Genomic DNA, 27046 nt, shown 5'->3' with positions numbered 1-27046 from the left:
TAGAAGCACAGAAGGTAAAACCTCAGAATACTTGGAAGAAACAAGGAACTCTCTTTAATGTCCTCATGACTCAGGCAAGGATGTTTAATGAAGATGCTAGAAGTGCTAGCATAAAGGTAAAAAGCAAAATGCTGGACTACTTTAAAATTAAATATGTGTGTCTGTTCATCAACAGACACAATTGAGTGAAAAAGCAAGCCATAGACTAGGGAAGTTCCTGCAGTATCTGCCTCCAACCAAAGGTTCGTTCTAGAACAGAGAATTCCTATATATTAGTAAGGAAAATTAGAGGCACAAGGTCCTGAGTGCAGTGCAAACCAAGAGTAAGCAGACAACCCCACACTCCCAGCCCAGGTGCAAGTGGACACATTGCTGCAGCAAACAGGTGGCAAGGGTTCCCCACTAAAAGCAAGCAAGTGCCACACTCAGATGAACCCACCTTAGTGATTCCAGGGTCCCAAATACAATGTGCATGTGACGTATTCACAGCACTATTTGTAACATCCAAACTGTAAACAGCCCAGACATCGTGTAGAATCATGTGTGGAAAAAACCAGTAATATACTGACACAGTGGAAAACTCAGAGTAGTTAAGAAAAGTTACAGAACTTCAGGTACACATAACAACATGCAGCACTGAGTAACAAAAGGCAGACACAAAGGAGCACAAGCCAATGCCTCCACTTATGTGAATCCATAACTGGCTGGACTGAAGTCAGGAAGGGGCTCCCCTGAGAGCAGAGGCTGATGAGGAGAAATGGGCACACAGCCCCGGGGGGCTGCTGACCATGTGCCTCTCGGTTTATCCTGTATCAGCAGTGTATACACAAAGACTTCAACACAAGGACTGCTTGGAAGAAAATGCACGTGGCAGAGATGAGGCAGAATGTAGTCAAATACATGAAGTTCCAGAAGATTCCACAGCATTGTCTGAAACAGCAAAACTAGAAAAAGCCAAACACCCATTCAGAGGAGAATGGATGAAAATGCATGGTGGCCCGGAAAAACACAGGCTAAGCTGTGGTCTCCATTAGGGTGGGCTCCAAACTATAAGTTCCCAATGGGGTAAGTTCAAGTGGATATTCCACTTGTCACAGGAGCAGGGAAAATGAATGAATGTCATCAACATGGACAAATGTCAAAAGTATAATGTTAAGATACAAAGGAAACCACAGACGTACAGTTCTTTTCATATAAAATACATGGGAAAAGCTGACCAGTGTTTAAGCAGGGATGTAGAAACACACACACACACACACACACACACACACACACACACACACACGGTAAATCTGAAAATGCCATATCCAGGAGGTGGTGGACAAGCTCCTCAGCAGAACTGTTTTCTGCTTCCTACACTAGGGACTGGCCAGACAAGAGTCAGTTTTATATCATCTCTGTGAAAAACATATGAATGTTTTTCACAAGCACATCACCAAACAAAGGTCACAAGGGAGGGTGGGTAGAGGGTGCAGTGCTCTGCCTCATGCCACTCCCACTGACTAACTCCAGCCACCACTGGTATAGGTCAGGGCTCTAAAGACACATGAAGCCTACTATTGCAATGTCTCCTGAGGATGGTGACTGCGTCCAATGCCAGGAAAAGTGCAGGCTAAGCTGGACCTCGACAGGGTGGGCTGCAGTGTGAGCTTCCCATGTTGAGTAAGACAACACAGAGATGGAGATAGAATCTAATTCTCCACATCCCCTTTACTCACTTATCTTACAGGAGCTCAATCAAATGTAAGAGGTGACTTCACTACATTATTTCAGAGGAAAGAGAAGATAATTCATTCAAAAACACTGCAGCAGTGTGTGCCACCCAAACCCCCACAGTGCAAAGAGCAACTGGGCAAGGTGCCAGCTCTGCTCCCCGACCCAATCCACAGCACTTCTGCCTTTGCCTGCAATACAGGCCACAGGATAGGGCGTGTGTCCCACATTCCTTCTGGAACAGCACTTCAAAGACATTCAGGGCCCCTCAAGCCCAGAATGGTCTGTGGTGTCCAGCTCTCACAGGACCAGGCTGCTTCCCCACTCCTGCCCCATCACACCGTGACTTCTCCATACACAAGGAGGGACCAGTTGCCATCCCTGCTAGTTGGAAAGGAATGGTGGGATCTCAACAGCCACAGCTTGGAAGAATCCCAGAGATCTGAAAGTACATTTCCGTACCTTATGGAAAAAAGAGGCCCAGAACACACCCCGGTGTCTGCCAGAGCAAGGAAGGTGCCAGGACGCAGCAATGACGGTAAAAATGTCTGCTCCTGGTTCTTGAGGCCTGCACCACCTGCTGCTGGCCAAAGGACAAACCACGATGACAGGAGAGCCCATCCTGAGGACCACTCATGCTTCCTGCCTGGGTGTTCTCAAAGTTCACCTGCCGGCCTCCACCTCACATCTGGCTGTTTCTCACAGAGCAGCAGCAGCAGCTCAGTCTTATCTGAATCTCAATCCCCCTCAAAAACTGACACCAGTCACAACGTGCCCTGCAGAATAAGCACCACCCTGCCCATGTCTCTCCCTGGCCTTTGGGGCAGCTATTGGGTCGGGGCTACTCTGCTCCAGAAGGAGCTGCAGGCACGGCATTGCTCACCACGTGAGCCTCCCAGAGCAGCGGTCTTGACACCATAGGATAATCACTGATGTTTGAGCAGTTCTCTAGCTTACTGAGGACATTTTACAGAAATGAGTGTTCTAACCCTCCCAGCAAGCAAGGACAAAGAGAAGGGAAGGGTCATGATGACCGCTCTCACCTCCAGAGAAGCTGACTCAGGCTAACATGCTCGCAGTGACAGGGCAGCAAGTGTAGAGCAGACACTCCCAGGGACACACAGCCCAGCTCTGTGAAATTCCAGACACACCAAACCCACGCACAGGGGTCACAGGGCAGAGCGTACCACGACCACCTAGTGACAGGTTCTACAGTCACCCCGTAAGCAAAAGGTGCCTGAGGCCAAGGGCCCAGGGAGTAATGCTTCAGCAGCACTCTCCACGACAGGTGTCCCTGGAACCACTCCACCTGAACGGGGCGGTGGGGAGGGGGGTTGAGAAAAGGAGGGAGGTTTCATTTCATTAAAAATATTTCTTGCTAAAAGTTAGCTTATACTGCTTACATTCTATAAATAAGATTCCGCAACCATGTTGTAGAATATTAGGGCACACTGGAAATAGCTCATTTCAAATAAGAAAATGGTTTGTGTTCACCCAGTTCTAGAAGCCAATTTTCAATTGCTTAAAATAGTCATGATATTTTACCAAGGTAATTATACTCTTAGCTATCAGTAACAATTAACTCCTTAGACCAGAGCCGCTTAATAAAGGTCTCAAAATAAAATTGCGCATTCCAAGCACTGAATATTTAAATGTCAAGCACACGAACAGGCCCCTCAGAGGGGATGCTGACGCTGAGAGCCATCAGCTGGGCTCCTCCACAGGTCACATCCAGGTCCTGCCAGTGGTGGGTGTGCTATGCTCTCACCTCAGGGAGGTGAGTTGGAGGTGCACAGGGGCAAGGATCCCTCCCCAACAAGGCCAGGGAAATACCAGCCTCCAAAGACCCCTAGGACCCATGACAACCACCTCAGGGAATCCTGGAGAGGGGGCACTCCCCAATCACAAGCAAGCCAGGCTAGGGTCTGATGTGCTCAGGCCAGGGTCCTTGGGAGTCAGACATCACCTGTATGAGCCACCACATGGAAAAGCACACCACACCCTCCCAGACCAGCCTGATGAACAGCTTCATCACACTAGCTGGCAAGACGGATCCCTGCATCCCCGGCCCAGGGGCTGCGCAGGCGATTGGTATCGATTCATCGCAACATGCCTTGCACAGAAAGTCAGTATAAATAATCAGTCAGTGTCAAGCAATCAATACCTACCTTCCTGCTAACTCAGAGATGCCCATGAACACAGCGTGGGTCTGGGAGGTTGACTTGGACCAAAAGCCATAGGCTTCTCATCTGCTAAGTAGAGGAGAAAATGGAAATTTCCTGCAATGAGAGCTTGAGATATGAATGTCAAGGACAGAAACTCCCCAAGAAAGAAGTCAGGCACAAACTTCTAGAAACCCAGACGATTCCACTGGGACAACAGGGAGCTCGGACTCCAGAGCGGACGGAGACTGTGCCATTCTAATGCCATCATAAGCAGGTCCTCTTTCTGACTGAGTCCCAACCTAAGAGGGGGTCCGAATAGCCACTAGAACCAAAGTAACTCTGATAACATGGACTAGAGGTCACAAATCAGAGCAGAGGTCACACAGAGTCACAGGCCAGATCCAGGTCTTGAGAACAGCTGCAGCCATAGAGATTTACACATGGGAACATTCCATATACACATCCAGGCTGCTAACTTTCTGAGAAAATATGACCCTCTCCTACCCACATGGGTCATGCTCTCCAACTTTCCCCACCAGCCTAGGCAGGCATTTGTATTTTCAAAATACAACTTTTATACATCTCCCATCCCTGACCCCTGGTATAGGGGGCCAAATGACATTTACTCAAAGATGTCCATGTCCTATTCCCTGGTATGGGTGCACGGGTTACCTAGTAAAGCACAGGAACTTTTCAGATACAACTATGGTTAAAAGACACTCAAATAGGGTAGTTATCCTGGATAATCTGGGTGGGCCAATATAATCCCAGGAGCTCTAAAAAGCAGTGCTGTCTCCAGTGGAGATAGAGGACTGTGACAAGAAAAGAACTAGAAAGATCTGAAAGCTGGGAGGGTCTTCACCACCCTTTATGTTGTGCACAGGCAGGTGGGAAACACAAGGGTACAAGCTGGTAGCCTCCAGGACAAGGACTTGGGACTACAGACTTATGGTCACAAGGAACCAGATCATGCCAACCCACCCTCGTGAGTTCAGAAGTAGGATCCACAAAGCCCCGGGTGAGTACCCAGCAGGGGCTAAGTCAATACCCTGATCATATCATGTAGGTCCTACCAGAGTCCAGCAACCAGCCATGCCTGCCCCAGCCACACATCTGTCTGATAAATATGTGAGGTCTCAGTTGTAGGGTCTGGGGGTACCAGAGCAGTGATAGAAAGTTAACAACCCAGTGCCAGAGGAATAACTCCCTTCCTGCAGCCCCCAGATTCCAGGGCTTTCTGTCTTGAGAGGAACCAGGGGCATCGGTCTGAAAATCCAGCAAGGATTTGCTGAGCCCCAGAAAACCAAGACAAAGGCAAGGTGAGGTATGGAAGAAAGATCACTCTAGCCTTCCCAGGAGCCTTCTCCCCAGGTGTTCAGTGACCACTGATAATCTGGATTCTAGCAAGCGCTCAGAAAGTCAAGGCCTGCAAGACAGGGTCACCCCTCCCCACAGCTATATCTGTAATAGCAAAACATGGAGACAACAAAAATGTCCTACAATAGGTGAAGGCTAAAAAGCCATGGTGCACCCTACCACGAAATACTACTCGGCAGTGACAAAGGAACACACAATGAACATGCCGGAACTCCAGCGGCTCTCAAGGGCATCACGCTGTATGAGAAGAGCCAATTTCTAAAGGGGATGTTCTGATTCCGTTTATGTAACATTCTTGAAATAACAGAACTGCAGAAGTAGAAAGCAGATCAGAAGCTGTCAAAATCAGGTGCCAGGGGAGGGCAGAAGTGACTAGAGAGTGAGCAGGCAGGGACAGGAGGACTGGCAGAGAACACACATGCTACCAGGGTTAAACTCACGTTCTGCCGTCACGGTCTGTGCAGTCCCCGATTTACCATCATAAGGCTTAAGAATGTGGGACATCAGGACTTTACCCACACTGCTTCCCACTTTCGGTATAGTATTCAGTAAAATTTCATGAGCTATCCAACACTTTATTATCAAGCAAGCTTTGTGGCAGATCACTCTGCCAGACTGCAGGCCAATGCAAGTTGAGCACGTTGAGGCAGGCGGGGCTGAGCTGGGGCTGTCAGTAGGTGAAGTGTCTTAAATTCATTTCTGACTCACTGTATTTTCAACTTGTAATGGGTTTATTGGCACGTGAGTCCCTCCTAAGTCAAAAAGCATCTGTAGGCATGGAAAGGTAACCACCAGGGCATGAGGTAACAGGTATAAGACACCTCTCTGAGCTAACTTTGCAATTTCCTATGATGTACATTTCAAATAAAAATTTAAAAGCCCCCAACTGGGATTACCACTTGGAATGCAGCTACACGTTTTCGACCAAGTAAACACACAGTGGAAGCCAGGTTTCCTGCTGTTGGGGTAGGGGCTACAGAAAAGGGAGGAGCCGGAGTGGCCCACGTGGGGCTGGGCTTGAGCAAGTCAAGGACTCCACTGTGAACTCAGTGAGTGAGTGTGACACAGATGGGTCCCACAGAAGCAGTCACAGACACACGTGCACACACGCAAGTTCACACACATCTCCTGGCTCTTCTGACTGAGAGGTCTCAGTTGATAACACCCAAGTAGCCAGACCCACATGCAGAATCCAGACCTTGCTTCCCAACACCAGGCTGCATGAAAACAGCCAGGGACCCCTGAAGAAATGGCTGACTCTATGACTACGACAGGAATTATACAGGACAAGTCCAGAGCATCTTGCAAGGCTAGAAGGACAATGCTCAAAACAAACAAAAACTTACACACAAACCCACGATGACAGGGACATGACAAAGGGACCCAGAATTCAACTAAAAGACCCCAGCACTATGGCGACAGAATAAAGTAGTAATGGATTAAAATTCCAAACCTAAAATCAATATCTAAAGTCCATCTGATATAAGTAAATAAATGAGGGAGAAGAGCCAAACCCCCCGTAACGGTTAGGATATGAGGTGCTCCCTGAAAGCTCCTGCTAATGCAGGAATGCTCAGAGGTGAAATGACGGGACTGTGGGAGCTGTAGGCTGGGTGGTAACTGGAGACCAGTGGGGTGGCTGGAGGAGGAGGGTCTTCCCTGTAGCCCTTCCCCTTCCGGCTCCACTTCCTGGCCCCATGAGCTAAGAGCTCCTCTACCACATTCTTTCCCATGATGTTCTGCCTCATTCTGGGCCCAGAGCAATGGAGTTGGCTGTCCATGGACTGAACCTCTGTAAGTCAAAATAAACCTCTCCTCCTCTAAGTTGTTCTTGTCAGGTATTTTGGTCACAGCAATGCAAAAGCTGACTAAAACAACACCCATGCTAAAGAATTCCAGATAACTTAGGTAGGGACTCTGCCCTCAAGGAAGGGATGCTAACTCCCCACCCCTTAGGTGGGGGCAGTGCACAGTGACCTCCTTCTAAGAGCAAAGGTAGAAACTGGGAAACAGGAACCTGACAGAGGAGAAGCCTGTCAAACCTGACCTCAGCAGGGGCTCGAGGTCACCATCATTAGTGGCAAGTCACACTGACAGCACATCCTCTTGATGTGATGTGATGAGAATGGAACTTTATCTCTGTGGTCCTCTTCCCAAACCCACAACCACAGGTAATTGTGAGAAAAACAGCAGGTAAATCCCCAAAGAGGAACACACCTCCACACTGCCAAGGTCATCAGAAACAAAGTCTGTGAAACTGTCATAGCCTAGAGGACCCAAAGGAGACATGAAGGACTAAATGTCATGTGGTATCATGGATGGGATCCTGACAGAGAAAAAAGACATTAGGAATGAATTGTGAGACTCTAAAGAAAGCATCCATTTCAGTCAATAATAATGTATCAATGCTGGTTAATTATATTAAATGTGCCGTTCTAATGTAAACTGTTACTAGGGTATACAGGGTACAGGGAATTCTCTAAATTATTTTCTCAATTTTTCTGTAAATCAAGAACTGTTCTTGTCGTGTATAACCAAAATGAACAAATTTTTAAAACTGGGGGGGGAGAAACCATTCTAAAAACTGAAGCTGTGCCTGGGGAAGCAGGTACACACACGCACACAGCCCAGGTGAGCAGGTGCGCACACGGAGCTTCCAACACAGCCTGCCCTGGTGCTGCTCTAAGCTCTCCTGCATACCACATACATCACAGAGAGTGAGCGGCTTGTAAGTGGTAGCAGCAGACCTTGGCCCACAAAGGGGTGCTGGGCCATGCCAAGGGGCCACCGTGCTCCCTGTGAGGAAGGCCATGGGTGGCTCAGCATTAACTAAAAAGACCTGGTAGAGAACAAGATGAAATCCAAGCAGCCCACAAACTCCCACCACCATGACCTCCTCAACCAAACACACCTGGCAGACCTGTGCTATGCTCTGAAAGTCTGGGTCTTCCCCAAATTCCTGTGCTGGCCCCAAGTGATGGCATCAGGAGGAGGTGCTTAGGTCAGGGGGTGCACCCTTGGGAATGGGAGCAGGGCCCTTATTATAGAAGAGGCCCCAGAGCACCCGTTCTGTCAAGAGAGAACAGAGAGGCGGTGCCATGAGCCACAGCAGCCCTCACACACGTCCGGCCTGCCAGAACCCTGCTCTGGGCTCTTGAGCCTCCGGAACTGTGAGCAGTCATTTTTGGAGATGTGTAAGCCCATGCTATTTTGTTACAGCAGCTAGGCAAACTAAAACACCATCCCAAAGCTGCCATTGCTCCCAAGGGCTGTGTGCCCACTGCCCAGCTCACAGTCACTGCTACAAGGCAGACTCCCATGGTTTACTCCATTTCCTCACTGGCTGGCATAGGAGGGGCTCTGTCTCTTGGATCTGAGTCCCACAGAGCCTCCCTTGGGAGGGAACAATGGACTTTGTTGTCAGTGCCTTGAAAGAGGTGCCCAAGTGAGAATGGGTAAGCTGATGCACTGTGACGCACAGTGGTCACATTCCAAGGGCCCCAGGGCCGTCCTGCTGAGAGGGGAAACTGAGATCCAGAGAGACTGAGATCCCAGTGCTTTTGGATCCCAGGGAAAAGTCAGGCTCTAGGCCTGACCTCCCACACTCCATGCCACAGGAAGGCTGCCTGGTCAAGGTGCCTACCCCACAACCACACAGCCTTGCTCCCCATCCCACTCTCAGGGCCCAGAGCCCCTCAACAGCTAGCACTGCCTGGCAGCCATGTTGCAGGGACGGCAGGGAGCGCAGTCCCACAGCTGCTGGGCCTGCCTCACACGTCTGCATGCTGACACTAGCAGCAGTTTTTAGGTGACCTCCCTTCTCTCCCCTGGTCCACACATGCTTTCATGAACAGTACAGCCTTCAGGTCTTCACTTAAACCTCACACCAGGTGACTCCTCCGCATCCTCACAGCAGTGTCTTCATGAGGCTGGCGGGCAGGGGCAGGTGAGCATTGCTGCTGCTTCATTCCCACTGGACTAAATCCTGTGAGGCCTATGGCCACATCACAGACACCTCAAGTTGATACCAGAGGACAAGTGTTGGACTTTTGGGGAAGAAGAGAGGATGATTGGGGCCCAGAGCGTTGCCCTGTGAGGCCACAGGATGGCCACTCAAGGGCTGAGCACCTTCTCTCGAGGAGTGAGGTCTTGGTTTGAGCTACCTGTGAGGATGCTTTGGGAACTCTCCTCCCTGGGATCCACCTGCAAGGCCAGGGCTCCCAAATTAGCCCCTGAGGCTGGAGAGAGTGTTTGGCCTCTACTCAGGTCCTGGGAAACCCTGTATGATGCCAAGAGAAACATGAGGTCTTCTTTACAGAGACATCAAGGTGCTGCCAAGGAGCTAGCTGAGGCAGCCAGGGAACAGCAGCATGTAGCAGTTGAAATGTGGTCAAGGCTTCATAAGCAGGAGGTCCAGAGACAAAGAGCCTGGCTTTCACCAGACATGATCAAGGGCCAGCAGACACTGCTCAGACACAGCTTCGGTACTTCCCAGGCACGTCCCCTTTCCTGGAACAGAGCAAAGGTGAACACGGTTCCCTCTGCCCACTCAACATCAGTGTGAGGACAGGTGGGGAGTCTCTGCCCAGCAATCTGATGCCCTGCCCTTGCATAGAGAGTGCTTGGGGACAGATTTGGCATTTCAACTTCCTTGTCTTTTGAAATTTCAATGTCCCTGGCAACGTTTTACTAAATAATACTCACCAAAAACCATTCATGCCAAGTAACATTGGTTTAACATGCCAGATATTGGAACCCCTTCAGGCAGAAACAATTAGAATAGGCACAAGAGCCAGCCAAACCATGCAGCAGGGAAAAGGAGTGTGTCCTACCCTACACAGCTGCCAACAGGTGACCATCCTCATTCTGAACCCTGGACCAAAGCCCACTTCAGTTTCCTTAGCACTGACAGTGAAGGATGGGAAGGCTACCTTGCCCACTGGGTCTTGAGTATGCTGACCCCAGTGTGGGCCCCTGCAGAAGACCAGCAATTACACAAAGGCTCTACCAGGGTGTGGCACCAGGCCAGGAGACACAGGTTGCTAGAGAGATACAGAGAAAAGCAAGACCCACTGGAAAGAGAAGATTGAGGAGACTCTGGCATTCCAAGGACTCTCCTGACAATTCAGGCTAGGAGCACACAGCCTAACCAAACTGCATGATCAAACTGCCAAAATGCATCCCCTTGGGGGAAGAGTTTGTGCTGCCCCAGGCCTGCGGTTCCCAGGCAATCGCATGCTACGCTATTGGGAGACATAAGGGCGTGGACCACTGGCAGTAGCTAAGCATACTTAACCATGCAGAAGTCGCACAAAGGCTTGGTGCCAGAGAGCAAAGGACAGAAGTGCACATGGTGGGGCAGGTCTGGCTGCACTTCAGTGATCCCCTACCTTGGTCAGCAGCAGGACACGCTTCTGGAGCCTCCGGGCCAGCGCCTCATGGGTCTCACGCTTCTTCCTCTCCTCTAGCAGCTGGCTACTGACTTGCCGGACCTCCTCCTGGAGCTGCTGCTGGGCCTTCTCCAGCCCCCGGGCACTGTGCAAGGAAGGCAAAAGGGCAGCGATAAGGCCTGATGTGACCATCCCAAGGCCCAGGGATGAGCCCCCATAGCGAGCACCACCAGGATGCCCTAAAATAGAGTTGCACGTGCAGCCGCCTCGCTGTCATTTCCTCACTCCTGAATAGCTACTTAACGCCTTTCAGGAGTTTCTGGATTTCAAATAGACGCCCAGGGTGATCCCAGCACACGGCAGGAGGGGGAGGGAAGCTCGACTCCACACACAATGGGAAAAATTGTCAGCCACGCAGCGCTTCAGGACGGGACTTCTGAATGAGCTAAATTGCCAGCACAAGCACTTCCCATGTGAATCACAGTTGGCGCAGATGTGCAGTGTGGAGGGGGCTACACAGTCCTTGAGATTTCTGCCATCAAAACCCTAGCAGCCATGCACTGGACCCGTAGTATGGGATAGACCCGGGGGGCACAGCCAGGCTAAGCCCTCTCCCTGCCTCTGTGCAGCCAGCTAATATTTCCTGCCCACCTCCAGCTTCAACATCCCCTTTCCCTTTGTATCCCCACAACTGCTGCCCCCTCGCAGCTCCCCTGCATCACACTACTTCTGGTCCATCCTTCAGACCAGAGAAGGCAGGATCTCTCCAAGCAGAGGCCAACCTCCAAAAGTGCACTTGGGAGGGTCATGACACTGATTTCTCAATGCCATCAAGTCCTCTCATCCGTGCCTGGCACAGGCACCATGCTGGCTGGTCTTTCAGAGGCCAGCTCAGGACCCTGGTGAGTACAGTCAGCACCAGGAAATCCAGTCAATGCTTAAGGGTTCCCAAGATCCACCAAGGAGGGACACACAAAAGTCAGGGAGGAGAAGTTCTGACAAAGGAAGTAAGGGAGGCAGGGCCAGCGCACCAGGAGGGCACGTGAGCACGTGAGGTGTCGGCACAGTGGGTCATCCCGTTCACTGGCAAAGATTTCCTTCCGAAGGAAATCCTAACTAAACCTTGAAAGTAAAACATGAACAGAATATTAGGGTTCTGTTATAAGGTGACATTTGCAACATTTATGTGAGGTGACAATGAGAAAAATGTGGCTTCTTTGAAATTTTGAAATTTGGGGATGGCCTGTGAAGGACATCTGCAGTCTTAGGTTATCCTTAGCATCCAATTATTTCTATTTGCTTTGATTACATGATTTCAAGGAAAGCTCAACTCATGAGGGCAGCAGATAATGCTTTCTTTAGAGGTGGTCTCTACTGCAAATTTTTTCTCTGTCACATGAGTACTGGGTTTTCTAAATTAAAATTTAGTAAAAAAAAATTTTTTTGGCGGTACTGGGGATCAAACTCAGGGCCTTGTGTTTGCAAGGCAAGCACTCTACCAACTGAGCTATCTCCCCAGCCCTAAAATTTAGTAAAATGCTTTAAGCAGCAGAAATATAACTTGAAAGAGAATTTGATTCAAACATTTACAGAACTTTTGAAGAGACCTGGTAGGGGACCTAGTCCAGCTGAGTGTGGCAGGGAGTGCTGCTCCAGGCTGCCCAGGACAGGTCAAGCAAAAGCCTTCAAGATCATGGAAGCTGGAACCAAGGTTCAGAATCAAGGATTCTGGCATTTCATTCAATAAGCCAACTTGGAAAGCCTGGCACTAATATCTAATCCAAATGCAGAATCAGCCGCTGCCACCTGCACCTCTAGGTGCTCCGTAACCAAAGTCACAGAATAAAACAAGTACAAATATTCATTGGAAACAGACACATTAAGAGGCTATTTTGAGATCCAGTTCAATTTAAAACTATTCATAGACCAATTTAATAATCAAGAACTGTGAAATCGACTCTTGAATCATTGAATTCAGGTGGGGAGGTTCACAAGCGCCTTAAATCACGACTCCTAAGTGGGTAATTCAATTAGAAGAATGGCAGCACTCCAGTTGCTGTTTGAAGAGTCACGTACACACAGGAAGGACTGTGGCCATGCGTCGGTAAGGTGACAGGGCACAGCATGACACTGAGTGGGGCTGAGGGATAAGGAACACTCCAAGAAGCTGTCCTTAGCACAAGGGGCTTGGAGTAGACACAAAGGGAGAACGACAAACCCCAAGTCCTGCACTAGAAGCACAATGTCCTCATATCTGTCTGGGGGTCACCCTCAGGGCTGGGGACCTCCCCACCCACTACAGGTACAAAGGGACACAGGCCATGCCATATTTGCTATTCTTTTGTGGCCCTGAGCATGTGCGCTTGGTGTAACAGAGCCAGGTAGCAAGACTGGACACCAGGTACTCAGTGCTAAGTCTGAGCCAGATACCAGCACGATGTAACTGGGCCCCGGCTACTGCAGGGAGGCAAGAACACCGGGCATGGAGATGCCCTGACCCGAGCCTTCTACCCGGATTCAAGATTCCAGAAGTACACAGCAGCTACAGGCAGTGGCAGGAGCTATGCTCCATGGCCCCCCAAGACAGAAGAGAGCCTCTAAGGAGTGTGGTGCTATGCCCAGGTTGGAAAAGCTCACTCGCCAGGTCACAAAGAAAACCTGAGCTCTCTCTAGAGCACAGTGCATTTCCTCGAGTAAGGAGGGAAAAAATAAACAACAGGAATACTCAGTCCTCCAGGAGACTCCAGCAGCAGGCAAGAGAGCACCAACTGCAGCCCATGCCCTGCCAATGGCAGTCGAGATGAAACCCCAAGAGCCACCAGGCTGGGCAATCACAGTTCCACATCCATCAGGCAGTTCCTAGGACAGTGGATCTGGTTTCCAAGTTTTCCAAAGGACAGACCTAGACTTAAAAATCCCACTTCAGCAGGTGACAGTGAGACTGCGTTCCTGAGCACTCTCTGCAGAACCTCGCTGGAGGCCAGGAGCACTAGAAAAACAAGAGGCAGTGAACGCCCAGGGGCCTGCCCTCGTGAACTTCATCCACAAGCATCCCATGCACAAAGATATGTGCTTGTGTTTAGTAACACAAGGTACAGTAAACGAGACATAAAATTATAAACTGGGTGACAGAGGACAGAAGGGACAATCCAAAGACATCAGGAAGCAGCTACTGAACAGCTATGATTCCTTGGACTGCAGGACAAAGGGAAGAGACCGAAATCAGAAGAAGGCCCCACAGGATAGGGCACTGCTGGTGTCTGAGCTGGGTGGGAGCCCTGGAGGGTCAGGCCTGGGCCTCTGAAGAGAGCCCAGCCTGCACAGGCTGGTGCTTGTGAGACCTGGAAACACTGCAGACTGGATACAGCTGCTGTGGGGTGATGAGGAAGTGTCCCAAGGAGAGGCAGGAGGCTGCAGGCAGGACAAGCCAGGGGCAGGGCCTCCCTCCTCCTCCAGTCTGGTCACATCTCTCTCGTACCCACTATGGGCTGACACACTAGTCAGACAGCTGCCGAGGGCTGCAGGTCCCAGCACTGCAAGACTGAGCACAGGAGAGAGAACTGGGGCTAAGAGGGGACTTAGCAACTGGCAGTGGTGGAAGACAGATAAATGAGTGCTTTATTCTTACATCAGGAGGCACGCAGGAAGGTAGTGAAGGCACAGAGGCAAAGGGTGGAGGGGCACCACATGCGGGTGGCAGGAGAAGGGCGGGCAAGGGGTGTATTCACATCAGGAAGCATTTCAGTCCAGCAGCAGCGCTGCAGAAGTAGGAGCCCCTGAAGGACTCGAAGCCCAATAGGAGGTAAGGAGAAGATCAGAAGGGAGACACAGGGCAGACAGGGAAGGGCCTACACAAAGACTCAAGAGGGCCAAAGGGAGCAAAGTCAGAAAGCAGAGACAGCCTTTCTGGACCTTTGCTGGGCCACAGAGCCAAACCAGGTCAACAGAAGGGCAAAGTCAAGAAGAGGCCGGCTCTTGTTTAAAAAACAGAAAACAGTGTAGTCCTGCAGGAGAGGGCAGACTACTGTGCACAGAGGAGGGGCAATTTCGCCTAAAGACCCCAGGCAGGGAGAAGGACTAGAATATGCTGAATAAGAGGGAGACTGGCTCCCCCTCCCCCAGAGAGTGCATACCAGGAAGGCAGCCCAAAGGCTCCCAGGCAAGTTTCTCAAAGTGCTACTAAACCCAAAGATGCAGATGAGTGGAACAGTGGCCATGGGTCAGAACGGGACCTCTGTTCTGTCCCACAGGTCCGATGAGGGTCTCCCTGGCTTAGAAGCAATTTAGGTGGCCAATTCCCAGAGTACCAACCCACACCAGTTCCAGATTGCGGATCCATCCCCATCGGGAGGTTCTCTCTGTTCACTCTCAGCCTTTCTTCTAAGGGAAGAAGAGAGAGCTCATAAAAAATTAAACTTCTAGCTCTGTGCCAAGCTGAACTCTAAGGTCGGCGGTATTTCCATGCAACCTTGGGAGTTCAAAACAAAGCTCTTGGTGCTTCAAGGAGAAGCTGGGCATGTTTATCGATCGATGCCTTTTTGAGGCAGCATCTAGTGAGAGAAACAAGTCTGAGCTTTTGAGAACCTATCTTTGTAAGTGGCAGGCCACTGCAGTCTACTTTTATGAAGTCTTCATCAGAAACGCAGGCTAAGAATATCTACTTGAAGGATAAGGAAAGGACACAGAGATTCCAGAGTGGCAGGAGACATTTTCACAACCTTGTCCAAGACACTGCTGGTTCCAGTTCTTCCCTTGCTCGACCCAGCATGTCACAGGCTCTGTCGTCTACCTTCTTGCAGCTCCAGATCAGCAGCCCAAGCACCAACAGGGCAAGGAAAGCACATCTGTGCAAGCGAACTCTGTGAGATTCCCAGACAACATGGCCACCACAAGGGACTGCCTCTGAAAAGGAACAGGGCAGGCAGTACAGTGTGTCCTGGATGCTTAGGATAAGGGAGGGCTGCACGGTCACGGTGCCTGAGCCCTACCTGGCATGCAGATCCAGGGGGCATAAAGGTGCCTCAGTAGCCACACCCAGGTCCAAAGCCAAAACAAGAACACTGAACTAAGCAACACCCCTGCAATGGACCGAATTTGTCTGTGTCACCAAATGCATATGCTGAATCCAAATCCCAACAAGATCATGTTTGGAGGTGGGGCTCTGGGCAACTAGGTCACCAGGGAAGAGTCCTCATGCTGGAATGAGTGTTCTTGTAAGAAGTCCCAGAGTGCTATCTCCCCATCTCCAGTCTCTCATTGTGAGAAACACTGAACCAGGAAGACAGCTCTCACCAGGCACAGATCTCCAGCTCCAAAACTGAGAGAAGAGTGTTTGCTGTTTGAGACCCAGTCTCTGGTACTTCTGTGATAGGGACCTGAATTCTCTACAACCACCTTCTCATCCATAACACCTGGACAAGAGCTGACACAGAAGCTTTCTGATGGCTGCTCAAAGCATTTCCCTGACAGCACATGCCAACCTGTCGGTGGTCTCCAATTGGTTGTTACAAATATAATTGCATGTGTACATTGCTTTCAGTAATTGCTCTTTTGCATTAAACTATGCAGGAAAATATTGATAAAATTTAATTCAAACTGTTGCAAAATCCATAAAGCATCTTTATTCTTAGTGACAGACACAGATCAAAATCCACTAACAGTCCTCCTATTATGGACAATAATGCACCAATAAAAAAAATATGGAAAAGACATATTGACACTTAAATTAGAAAAGCGTCCCCACCAATAGGACTGGGGATGGGTTCAATGGTAGAGTGCTGGCCTAGCATGCTTGAGTCCCTGCATTCAGTCCCCAGCACCACAAAATATTTAAAAAAAAAGAAAAACAGTAACACAAATGATTTTTTACTTTCTCCATTTTGCAAAGGGGTAAATGCAGACCCATGTGACAGAGTCACCTCAGTGAGGCCACTGTGTCCCCACCAGGAAACAGCAACTGCTTGCCCTCCACAGCCTCTCAGTGCTCTTTGTGGAGCAAACCACAGCAACTGATGGCAGACAGCCAGAGTCAACCCAAGTCAAGTCACCCACCAACCGTGCCATGTCTTTGTCTACCTCAGGGATACAACACCCCAACCTCCCAGGCCATATAAGGGTGCTGACCTGACCCCAGAGCCAAGTCTCTGTGCTGGATCTGCTGCACTGTTGCCTACACAGTCCCCACTGTGCAGAGCAGGAGCAGGAGACTGTGACATGGTTCCCTCCTAGCTCATCGGGAAATCTCCAGGAACTGAAAGAAAAGTCTAGAACTCTGCTTGTCTGGTGAGCAGAAGAATCAAGTCAGGAAGGATCACGGGCAGGATTAGGGTAGATTTCCGGTCTCAGAAATGGACAACAGGGTGAGGGTCAGCTGGTCCCACCACAGAACTGAACCTGGAGTGTGTGCCAGGTTCCCATCCTGGACGCAGAAGACAGCCACACACTCCATCAACATGGGCACTGGCAAATAAAAGGATGTCAGGGTCTAATAGACAGTGAGTGATCAGCAGTCCAATGGGATGGGGTGCTAGGATGCTCTGGGGCAACAGATGAGATCCCAGGACCCCTGTCTGTCAGCAGAGCCTGAAGGGACAAAGACAATAAGCACAGAGTCCCAGAAAAGGGAGGCAAAGGGTGCTGGGGGATCCCCCAACAATTGAAGAAAGGTCAAAGGAACAGGAGCCACAGATAAGAGGAGAGAGGATAAGATAAGATAAGAGGTGTCAGGGATGCATGGGGAAAGGGCTGCACTGGCTTCAGGGCGGTCTCAGGAACAGACAAAAGCAATGGAGACAGCAGTTAGGTCCAAGGGGCTAGGACTCTCTCAGTCAGAGCCCTCCAAGGTGAGAAGACTACTTGGTGAGACTTTCCCCAACAAAGGGACCACTACAGGCTAGCTGAGCACTGGGGTGGGGTGGGACCCCAGAGAGAGTCAATACTGCTGATAATCAGATTCCAGGAGACTTAAGATTTCTAGGTGGACCTGGGCTTTATTTCTGGCTGGTATGGCCAGACAAACAAGTAACACATGGACAGGAGACTAAACATTCCACAAAATACAAGGAAGAAGCTGATCACACTCTTCCCAGGTGGACACTTGCCTGGGGACAGAGTAAGGGGCCACATGACTTCCTTTATGCCCACCAGATGAAACCTACTAGTTAAAGGTGGGCTCCCTGTTCTCCAGCTGCCTCCAAGAAAAGTTTTAGTTTCCAAGTATTATCAATAAAGAAAAGGTCACAACACCCAGCACAGAGGAGCTCGTAAGTACTACGGGCAGTAGGGTTCAGTGGCCCAAGCCTGCACTGCAAGAGGTCTCACAGCAGTCAGGAAAGCAGGGCCACAGACTCCGTGGTCCTGCCCTGTCCTGGCCATAAGCAATGCACAGACACCTGGAGTCAGTCATGCTGTCTCACTCCCAGGTCTCATGCCCCTATGGGCCCTCCTGCTGGCAGCAGACAGGAGGGAGGCCAGAGGTTTCTAAGGATCACAATCCAAGGAAGGGCAAAGCCCATCAAGAGCATGTCCAGATCACATGCTTTTGAAGAGGCACTAGGAGAACAGACAGTGAAGGGTAAAGCCTGAACAGTACTCTCCAGATAGGAAAAACCTACCCAGGCCAGCACACAGCCCAGACAGCCAGAGGGACACAGAAATGGTATCTGGGAAAAGCAGGGACTAAAGCAAGGACTCAAGGCTCCCAGTTAGGGAAACATTACCCAGTCCATGTGCTGGGGAGAGGACCCAGCCAGGCTCTGCCTGTCCTCAAATCTTCCTACCCCTGGGAAAGGATTGCTACTCACCAAGCCTCACCAGGCGGCACCAACGGGCCTCACTGACCTTCCCTTCCCACCACATCCAGGGTGCAGAGAAGCCACCAGAGCAAATCCAGATCAAGCTCCATTCCAGGCTCTGGTGTGACCACTCCATGGCCTCCTTGCTGCATCACTGCCCTGCATGGCCCCTACTCACCTTCCTAACTATCAAATATACCCTGAAATATAAACTCAGCACATTCACATCCCTGGAGCCCTTCCATGACGCCTGCTCACACACTGCACAAACACCAGGTCGGGTAAGCCCCGCCTCCCAGTCACCTCCCAGACACCATGGTCACGCTCCCCCCTCCACACACTCACTCCTGTCACCTCAGGCTCTGGGTGGCTGCGCATGCATCCTATAGAACTCTCCTACCTGCTAACAAGCATACTGTGGCTCACATGATGCCCTTATCAGACCAGCACCTTCCTGCCTACCACCTGGTTTAAGTCACCTTTATTATTTGATCTCGTGCCCCCCCCTGTTCTTTTCCCCCATGTCATGACTTGCCATATTAACATGTTTATCTGCTTAATGCCATCCTGCCCTTCCACATGCTAAGAGGGCAGAGGTGGCAACTGTTCAACTTCCCACTCCAGGTCCAAGTGCTGTGCAGAGTGGCTCTTCTGTGTTGTTCTGGTTCACACCAACGACAGGCCAACAACAGGCCATCTGTAAGAAGTGGAATTATGGAATGTGGCCCGTAGCAATTCACAGAATAGTAGGCTACTCCTGGAGAAGCCAAGGCAGAGGAGACAGAGCTCCTGGGCTTCAAGAGAAAAGTGAAGACAGCAGGGGTTGGAGAGTTTACGGCCCATCTGGGGAACAAGAGCAGGAGCATGTTGGGTGGCCCAGGTGAGTGCAGAGTGGGAAAGCAGGAAGCATTTTGCACATGTCCATGGAGGCAGACGACAGGAGGCTGGTGGGAGCTGAGGAACACTGTCCACAGCAGATATACCTGGCCTGGGTCTGGAGGAATCCTCCAATTCTGATAGAGAGCACTGTTTACCAGAACAACCTCCCATACCACATGCTCCCAACCACAGGAAATGCATGCAGTCATGTTTACAGGGGCTGGAGGGAGCAACGTGGCAGCTGGGCAACATGGTAGTAAAATTTTAGATGGAGCACAAACCAGGCAAAGGTTTCCAGAGGACAAAGGCAGCACTGCACTGTTGCCAGGCTCCTAAATCCCTTCCCTGCCATGGCAGAAGGCCAGGGAGGTAGACCTGTTCTTTGTGGTGAGTGGGTCAGGTCAGCCATGGAAGCAGTTACACAGAGGCAGTGTGGCTGACACAGGAGCCCATGTCTCAGGTACTTATGAGGGGAAAATCAACAGCTGCTTCTGGAGAGAAGCAAGGAATAGCATGGCCCTGGGGTTCCACTGGAGCAAGGGGTCCAGTAAATGGGTACAAAGGTTCACAGCATGTGCCTAAGGAGGCTCTACACACTGACCAACTTCTCCAACCTTGTACTTTCTCACTGACAACTCAGCATCACTGATATCAACCCTACCCAACTGGTTACACAGAACTTAGTAAGTCACATAGGTAAAGTAGAAAGCAGGTAAGTACTTAGCAAGCACTAATTCTTTTCACATGCCTTAATGAGATGGGTAGATCCATCTGAGTCCAGCCAGGGTGGAGAGGGCACGGTTGTGCCTGAAGGCTCCTTTGTAATGAGTTGGTGTAGATGCACATCACCACCCACTTCTTTGAATCAACTAAGGGGCTTTTTAAGCACAACTAAAGGTGGCAGCAGAGGTGGTCAACAGGGCTCTCCTGCACAGGTATGCTGTCCTCACCTCTGAGCAAAGCCCTTCAGGTCAAAGGATGCCACTGCACATATACTCTGGTGTGGTCCCCACAAGAACCTCAGCAGCTCAGATGGGAGGCAAGCCTGGCCAGGGCCACAGGCAGGACTCACATCCAGAGCACTATCTAACCACAAGGGCACTCCCACATGGCCAGTCACAGTCCACATGACTGTAACAAGGTTGCCTTGAAATGAGTGGGGAGAAGCATGGGACCAGAGACACAGGAGGGAGCGGAGGCAGCCCTGCCCCACCTCCTAACACTGTGTGCCCAGGCACAGACTCAGAGCAGCGAGCTTCCCCTGGCGCCCTCGATGCCTGGGCTCAGCCTGGCACGCAGCTGTCTTTATTTACGCCATCTAATTCCAATCTTAAATGCCTCCAAGTGTCATTACACATTTCTCTGAAAAAAAAAAAAAAAAAAAAAAAATCCAAACAGCGGAAACAAAACCAGAGAATGAGAAAAGCAAAGACTGAAATAATTACCAATCAACTGCATGGCCGAGGGAGCAGGCTACGAAGCTCTAGTCTGGCCTCCCGGTCACTGCACCGATGCTGCCTCTGATGAGTGCTCTGTTCCTAACATCTCATCAATTCGAATCACCAAATTCAATTTGCATTCCCAGATAAACAGAGGCCACACAGTAAATACTCTCATCTGACCTTGAAATGTGAGAAGGAAAATCGCCCCTTGCAATTTCAGTTCGATCCCAAACATAATGCATAACCCAGTTTAGTTGATTGGGAACCAACCTGTAATCTCATTGGTGGGGCTGCCTCCAAAGCCAGGGCACTGGGCAGGAGCAGAACAGTAAGCTTGCCCCCAAGGCTGCTGATGAGTGGCTCAAGTCTTCACTGAGGAACTACCAAGTATCCTCCTGCCCAACTTTTGGGGAAAAAAAAAAAAGATGTAGACAGATAATTAAGAAATCTGAAGCTAGGCTGATGCAGACACGCATGGCAGGTGTCCTGGAGCCACCCAGCCCCAACTTCTGGAGGCAGAGGAGGAGAGTTCTCACATGCATCATCTCAGCCTTGACGTGCCTGGAGTCTGAGCACATGGCCTTATCTTAGAGAGTCACATAGCAAGCAGGCAGCACAGCCAGGCTGGAAGACCAACTAAGGTGCTATGCTCTTTCACATACACCAGAGGTCAGAAAACAGCCCTCTGCTTGCTTTTGTAAATAAAGTTTTATCAGAACATGCCATGCCCATCACTGACATATTGTATGTGGCTGGTTTTGTGTGGCAGACTGTGTGATCTGAAAAACCAAAATATTTACCATCTTGCCCCTTAGAGAGAAAGACTATCAATCCGTGGCCTACACCAAAGATGCAGAGTTTACCAACAGGGCAACTGACATAAAGACATGAGCTCCACCTTACTGAGGGCCCATCCCAATACTGCCAGCACCCCAGCAGGAGAGCAGCCACAGACACTCCTGCTGCCCTGACCCATAGCCCCACAAATGCATGAATTCTAACAACAAAACAACAACAACAAAAAATTACTAACCTATAATCCACTGCCACCTCTTGCCTGGCAACTCATCTATACATGAATCAACACCTTCTTGTAAAAATCCCAACGAGACTCCAGGGAGTCCCATCTCTACATGTAAACAGGACTCCATCAGAGGACATCAGGAAGCACAGAGAGGTCTCTTCCTCCCTCTCTCTCCAAGAAGGTCTGTTTGATGAAACGGAAGTACTGAGCCCCTGCCTGGGATGGAGGAGTTTCCACCTCATGCTCCAGTTAAGGCCATAGACACCTGGGGGTGTGACATTCCCTGGGGACACTGCTCCTGGAGGCATGGCTGGGACATGACCTGGGCCTTGGCACAATTCACCCTACCTGGCTCATTAATCCTCCGCTATCTCACCCCCTCTCCTGCCTCCCAGTCTTCCAAGATCCAGACTCCATCTCCCTCCCTGGACACAAACTCCTGGAGAGTAGATGCAGGGAGGCAGAGAGAAAGAAGGGAGAGCTGCTGTGACCATTCAGGAGAGACCAGAACCTGGGTGAGGGCCGGGGACACAGCAAAGGAGAAAAACGAATAGCAGCAATGGTCAAGAAGGTTCAGAGAGGGTCCAGGTAGGGGCTCTGGCGCTCAATGGACAATGGGTACATGGACAGCAGTTGGAGCCAGGGTCTCTGGGCTGGACTCCTTGCCCCTTCCTCATCTGGACTATGAGTTCTAATAAAAATCCATCAAGTTCCCCTCAAACAGTCCTTCAAAGAAACAAAGCTCTAATCATCTGTCGTCAGTCCCTCTCTCTCAATGTTTCTCAAATTCTAAAAGCACCCTTGTGCTGGCCAAGCTGTCTCCTCATGACGAGTCCTACATGGAAGAAACAACCTGTGGTAGGGCAGGGAGTATAGAAGGAACAGAGCTGTCCCCACAGCTGAGGAGAACACACAGAAAACTCTTACCCTGGGTCAGGCACACCCCACACACGGAGTGGCAGAGGAACAGTTCCCTGTGCTAATGCAGTTGGGGACCATTCCTCTCCTCCTCCTCTCACTCAGTAGGCCAGCATCCCTGAACCTCCTCTGTGTGCTGCTCCATCTGCCACACAAGATTCAGGAGCCAGCACAGCCCAGGGGATCTTGCACATGACAGCTCCAGAACTGGAAGACCCAAGGAAATGGAGGTGTATGTGGAGGTGGAGAAGCAATGAGCTTCCCTGGGTCCAGATTTCATCTTTGTCCCCCAAGGATTCATGAGTTAGTAGCTTGGTCCTTGGGTGGTGATGGGACCTTAAGAGGTACCCAGGCAGGGGCTCAGCATTTATGGGGGAGATGGCAAACTGAGTCCTTCAGTCAGCTGGGGTGCACCCTCAAAGGGAACTGTGGGACGCAGGGCTCTCAGTCTTTCTCTCTGCTTCCTGGCTCATGACATAGATATGCTTTGCCACATGCTCCTGCCACAATGTGCCATCCTTGCCAGAGGCCCAAACCCACTTTGAACTGGAACCTCCAGAACAGGAGCAAAATAAACCTTTTCTAAGCTAGTTGCCTCCGGTATTTGATTACAGCGACAGCTGACTTATATACTTGGGGACTCGGAGGAGAGGGGGCAATGGGACCATTGCATGGTGAGTGAGTTCTGAGTAGATGTACGTGGAATACAGGAAGGCAAGAGGGGCCCAGAGGAGCTCAGCCAGAGTCCCTGTCAAGGCAGCAATTGCCACCACCCAGGAGGTCGCTCAGAGTGTGCTGGCACAGAGCTACGCCAACATCTCCAAGCCTGGGGACGAGAGTTCACATAACAAGCGAAAGAGTGGCACATCATGCTGCAGGACCAGGACAAGAAGCGCTCTGAGGAGTGAGGGCACAGCATTTAATTGAGATTGTGAGTCAAATCGGACAAGCAGTTAAGAGATGAGACAGAGTAATCTCGGCAACATCACTCTCTTTGGAATCACCCAACAGCCCAATTAGTAGCTCTGATGACGAGGTTCCCAGCACCCGCACGATCAATAGCGCCCGCTGGCCAGCAGAGCGGGATGGCCTGCCTGCACTCGACCGGCTTCGATCGGCACCTGTGCTCCATCATAATCCTTCCGGCTGCCTGGAGGAGCCTGATTAACAAAGCCCATTCTGCCTGTTTATTCTGCCATTGATTTCGCTGTGCTCGACCCAAAGCCTGAACATCAATACCCTGTTGGGTGAGGCACCTTCCCAGGGCCTCTGCAGTCTCTCCCTGGGTGAGGAGTGTCCCCAGGCCTTGTCAATCAGATATGCACAACACAGAGACCCTTCTCCCTATGTGGGGGAAATTGTGGGTGACCAGGACTGACAGATTCAGCACTGTCAATAACAAAAAAAAAAAACTCCAGAATATTCCCCACACTGAAAAATAAAAACAAAAGGGGAAAATTAGATTTTCAGAATTCTTAGTTTCTCTTCCACTCTTTTTAGTGAGAGCTGGGAGCAGAGGGAGGCATGTGCTGACCAATGGCTATGTCAACACAGCCACTCATTTATTAATCTCACTTCCTCTCACCCAGGCTCGGGCTCAGAGAGTTGACACTTGGCTTGAGAAATGCCAGCTCTAAGCACTTTATTTCCTCTTGAACTTTAAGAACTGACTGAGACAGAAGTGACCTTTAAAAGGCAGGGTTAGTGCTTGTCGGAACTGCCGCAGCACTTCTCTGCGTACGCGACATGAGAGGAGCCGGGCAAACTCCCGTGAGTGCAGGCAGCGAGGAGCAGGGGCACTGGGGCGGGTGGGGCAGGGCGGCAGAGGAGGCCTGAGGGGGCCCAGCCATCCGGAGACTTCAAACACGCCAAGAGGGCCAACTACATCATGCCTCGTGGGGCGAGGGCTGAAGAGAAGCGATGCCAAATGCAGCAAACCCCTCCCACAGTGGGTTCAAGTGGGCCCCACCACTTACTAGTGGCAAGCAAGATGGACACTGAGAGGCCAATATCTGCTTCTCAAATTCTTCCCAGAAAAGCTCTTGATGAAAAAGCAGATATATTTCCTGACACTGCCCTTTCCCAGCCTCCTGGAAATTTTAGTTGACAGTTCTCGAGTGGCCACTGGGAACCTTCTTATGGCCTGGCTATAGGGTATTCCAGGGGACTGCACAGTGAAATAGGACATCTCTGCCTTGAGGAAATCTACAGTGCCTTTAGTGACACAGGAGGCCATCCTGTCCAAGAGCCAAGAGCAAAGGTCAGGCAGGAAAGAGTGAGCATGGAGGGCAGGCAGGCAGGCTCTGGGTGGCGAGGGGCTCCCGGCAGAGGCGCTGCTCAGAGGCTGTAAGAAAGCAGGTCCCAGCCCAGTGCCAGAGATGAGCATCCCACCCTAGGTGCAGGTAAGGGACAGCACAGCCTAACAGAGGCAGCCCCTGGTGGAGATGGGACATTCACAAACAAGATGGAGTCACAACCACACAGGACTAAAGAAAAGGCAATGGCGGGTGGGGGGATGGCAATTTCTGCACAGCAGCAAACTTTAACCAAAGCTCCTGAATCACACTGGCCAGCCACCTATTGACCAGCATAGGCCACAGGCAAAGTGCCCAGCCCCCAGGAAGGGGTACAAAGCAGGAAGTCATCATAGGAGGAAGTGGCCAGGCCCAGCACCTGACCAGCTTTAGAGACTAGATGTGGACTCTCCTTAAGACTGGGTTCTCCCATGGACCCAACCAGGGGAAGGGTCACCTCAAGGACAATGACCTGATGGAGCAATCCTAGTTCTCACTGTAGATTAATGAGCAGCACATCATCCGTGGAGCCAAAGGTGCCTTATGGTAACAGTGTTGACAAGGGTGGGGACGATTGTAGGTATTCAACAGTATTTGGGAGATTTTGGTCAAAAATTCAGAAAGTTTTAAATGTTTCTGAATGGAGTGCAAGAAAATCAAGGTTTGTTGACTATGCACATCTATTTCATCTTCTGAAGGTCCATGGAGGACAGGGAAGCTGGCTACAAAGGATGGCCCCGACCAATCACAGAGGCCACCACAGGTGTGACATGTGTGTCCCATGGCCCTAGTGTCAGCAAGGAAGAGGTCCAGGTGACCTGAACTTAGTGGGAGGGTCAGGGGTGTGCCTGCCAGCTCCACAGGGTGAGGAGCAGGGCAAGGGAGGATTTGAGCACACAAGGACTACACGGAGCAGAGGGACTTGGCCAGTGCACTCTGGGCCTCCCAAATACCCACCTCCAAGATGGCAGGAGAGCAGCATGAGAGCAGAGCTGGGCAGCTGCTGCTGAGCCAATGCCCTGCCAGGCCCGTCTGCTGAGCACAGATTAGAAACAGGAAATGCAGCTCAGCAAGCACACAACAACTAAACACATTTCCTGAGCCACCGTATGACTTCCATTGCTGCTCATCCTCATCACTCAATGGCAATTCACTACCAGGACTCAGAATGTACCTCGGGTCTTGGAATAGCTGCTCCTCCTACCTCCTGTGGTCAGACTCCAGACAGCTCTAGGGGTACAGAAGCATACAAAAACAAAGCCAAGAGACAGAGACAGTGTTCCCCCATCACCAAGCAAAGGGGTGCTATTCTGGGTAACTGCAAGAATCACGTCAGATTACCAGACAACAGATCCTCACTGCCAACTAAACTCTCGGGACACCTATCAGTCCTCATCTCTTAATGTATATTGTGTCACTTGATTCTGCCTCCTGCCCCAAGTGAAGTGTTATAATCAGCCCCTTGTGGACAAGGGGTTGATGGGAGAGGAGTGGTAAATAGTGAGTCTCCTCTACCAAAGTACATTCCTGAGGGGCAATCCTTTATCTGTCACCTCAGGGAATCAAGAACAGAAGTGAAAGAGCCTCACCCACTTGGGTTCTATGACCTGAGGGGAGGATGCTGGTAGGGCATGGCTCACCAGACACTGAGTCTGCCAGAGTCTTGGTCTTGGACTTGAACTTCCAGTCTCCAGAACTGTGAGAAAAGGGTTTCTGTGGTTTATGAGCCTCCCAGGCTCTAATATTTTTGTTACAGCAGCAGAAAATACTACAACACCACTTATATCAAAAGACAGTCTTGATGGATCAATGATTTTAGACATGAAAGATGAAATCATAAAAGGGGGAATATAAAAGGAAATTTTAATGATCTAGGAAAAAGAAAGCCTTTCTACATTCATACAAAAACAAAATCAACAGAAGCAGTGAAAGAAACAGCTTCTGCATCTAACTACCCAAGAATCAAAAGCTGGCATCTGGAAGAAAACTGTAACCAAACAAGGAAAATGTCAAGTTGGGAAGTCATATTTTCAGACAAAGGGCTAATCTCC

At 50.4% G+C, this 27046-nt stretch overlaps 1 protein-coding gene across 4 annotated transcripts in view; it reads right to left on the bottom strand.

Moving 5' to 3' along the window:
• Nucleotides 1-27046, bottom strand: part of Mad1l1 (mitotic arrest deficient 1 like 1) — a 343584-nt gene that overhangs the window by 206776 nt on the left and 109762 nt on the right. For 3 of the 4 annotated variants that reach the window (XM_047533482.1, XM_047533484.1, XM_047533483.1), the window contains one exon: nt 10646-10790. In XM_047533482.1, coding sequence (XP_047389438.1) covers nt 10646-10790 — 145 coding nt within the window. Of the gene's footprint in view, nt 1-10645; nt 10791-15363; nt 15385-27046 lie in introns of those variants that run through there. The other variant, XM_047533485.1, reaches the window with a different exon arrangement.

The sequence above is a fragment of the Sciurus carolinensis genome, chromosome 18 (assembly GCF_902686445.1).
Source record: "Sciurus carolinensis chromosome 18, mSciCar1.2, whole genome shotgun sequence".
NCBI classification, from domain to species: domain Eukaryota; kingdom Metazoa; phylum Chordata; class Mammalia; order Rodentia; family Sciuridae; genus Sciurus; species Sciurus carolinensis.
Note: the sequence above shows the minus strand (reverse complement) of the source record. Positions and strands in the feature narration are given on the sequence as shown.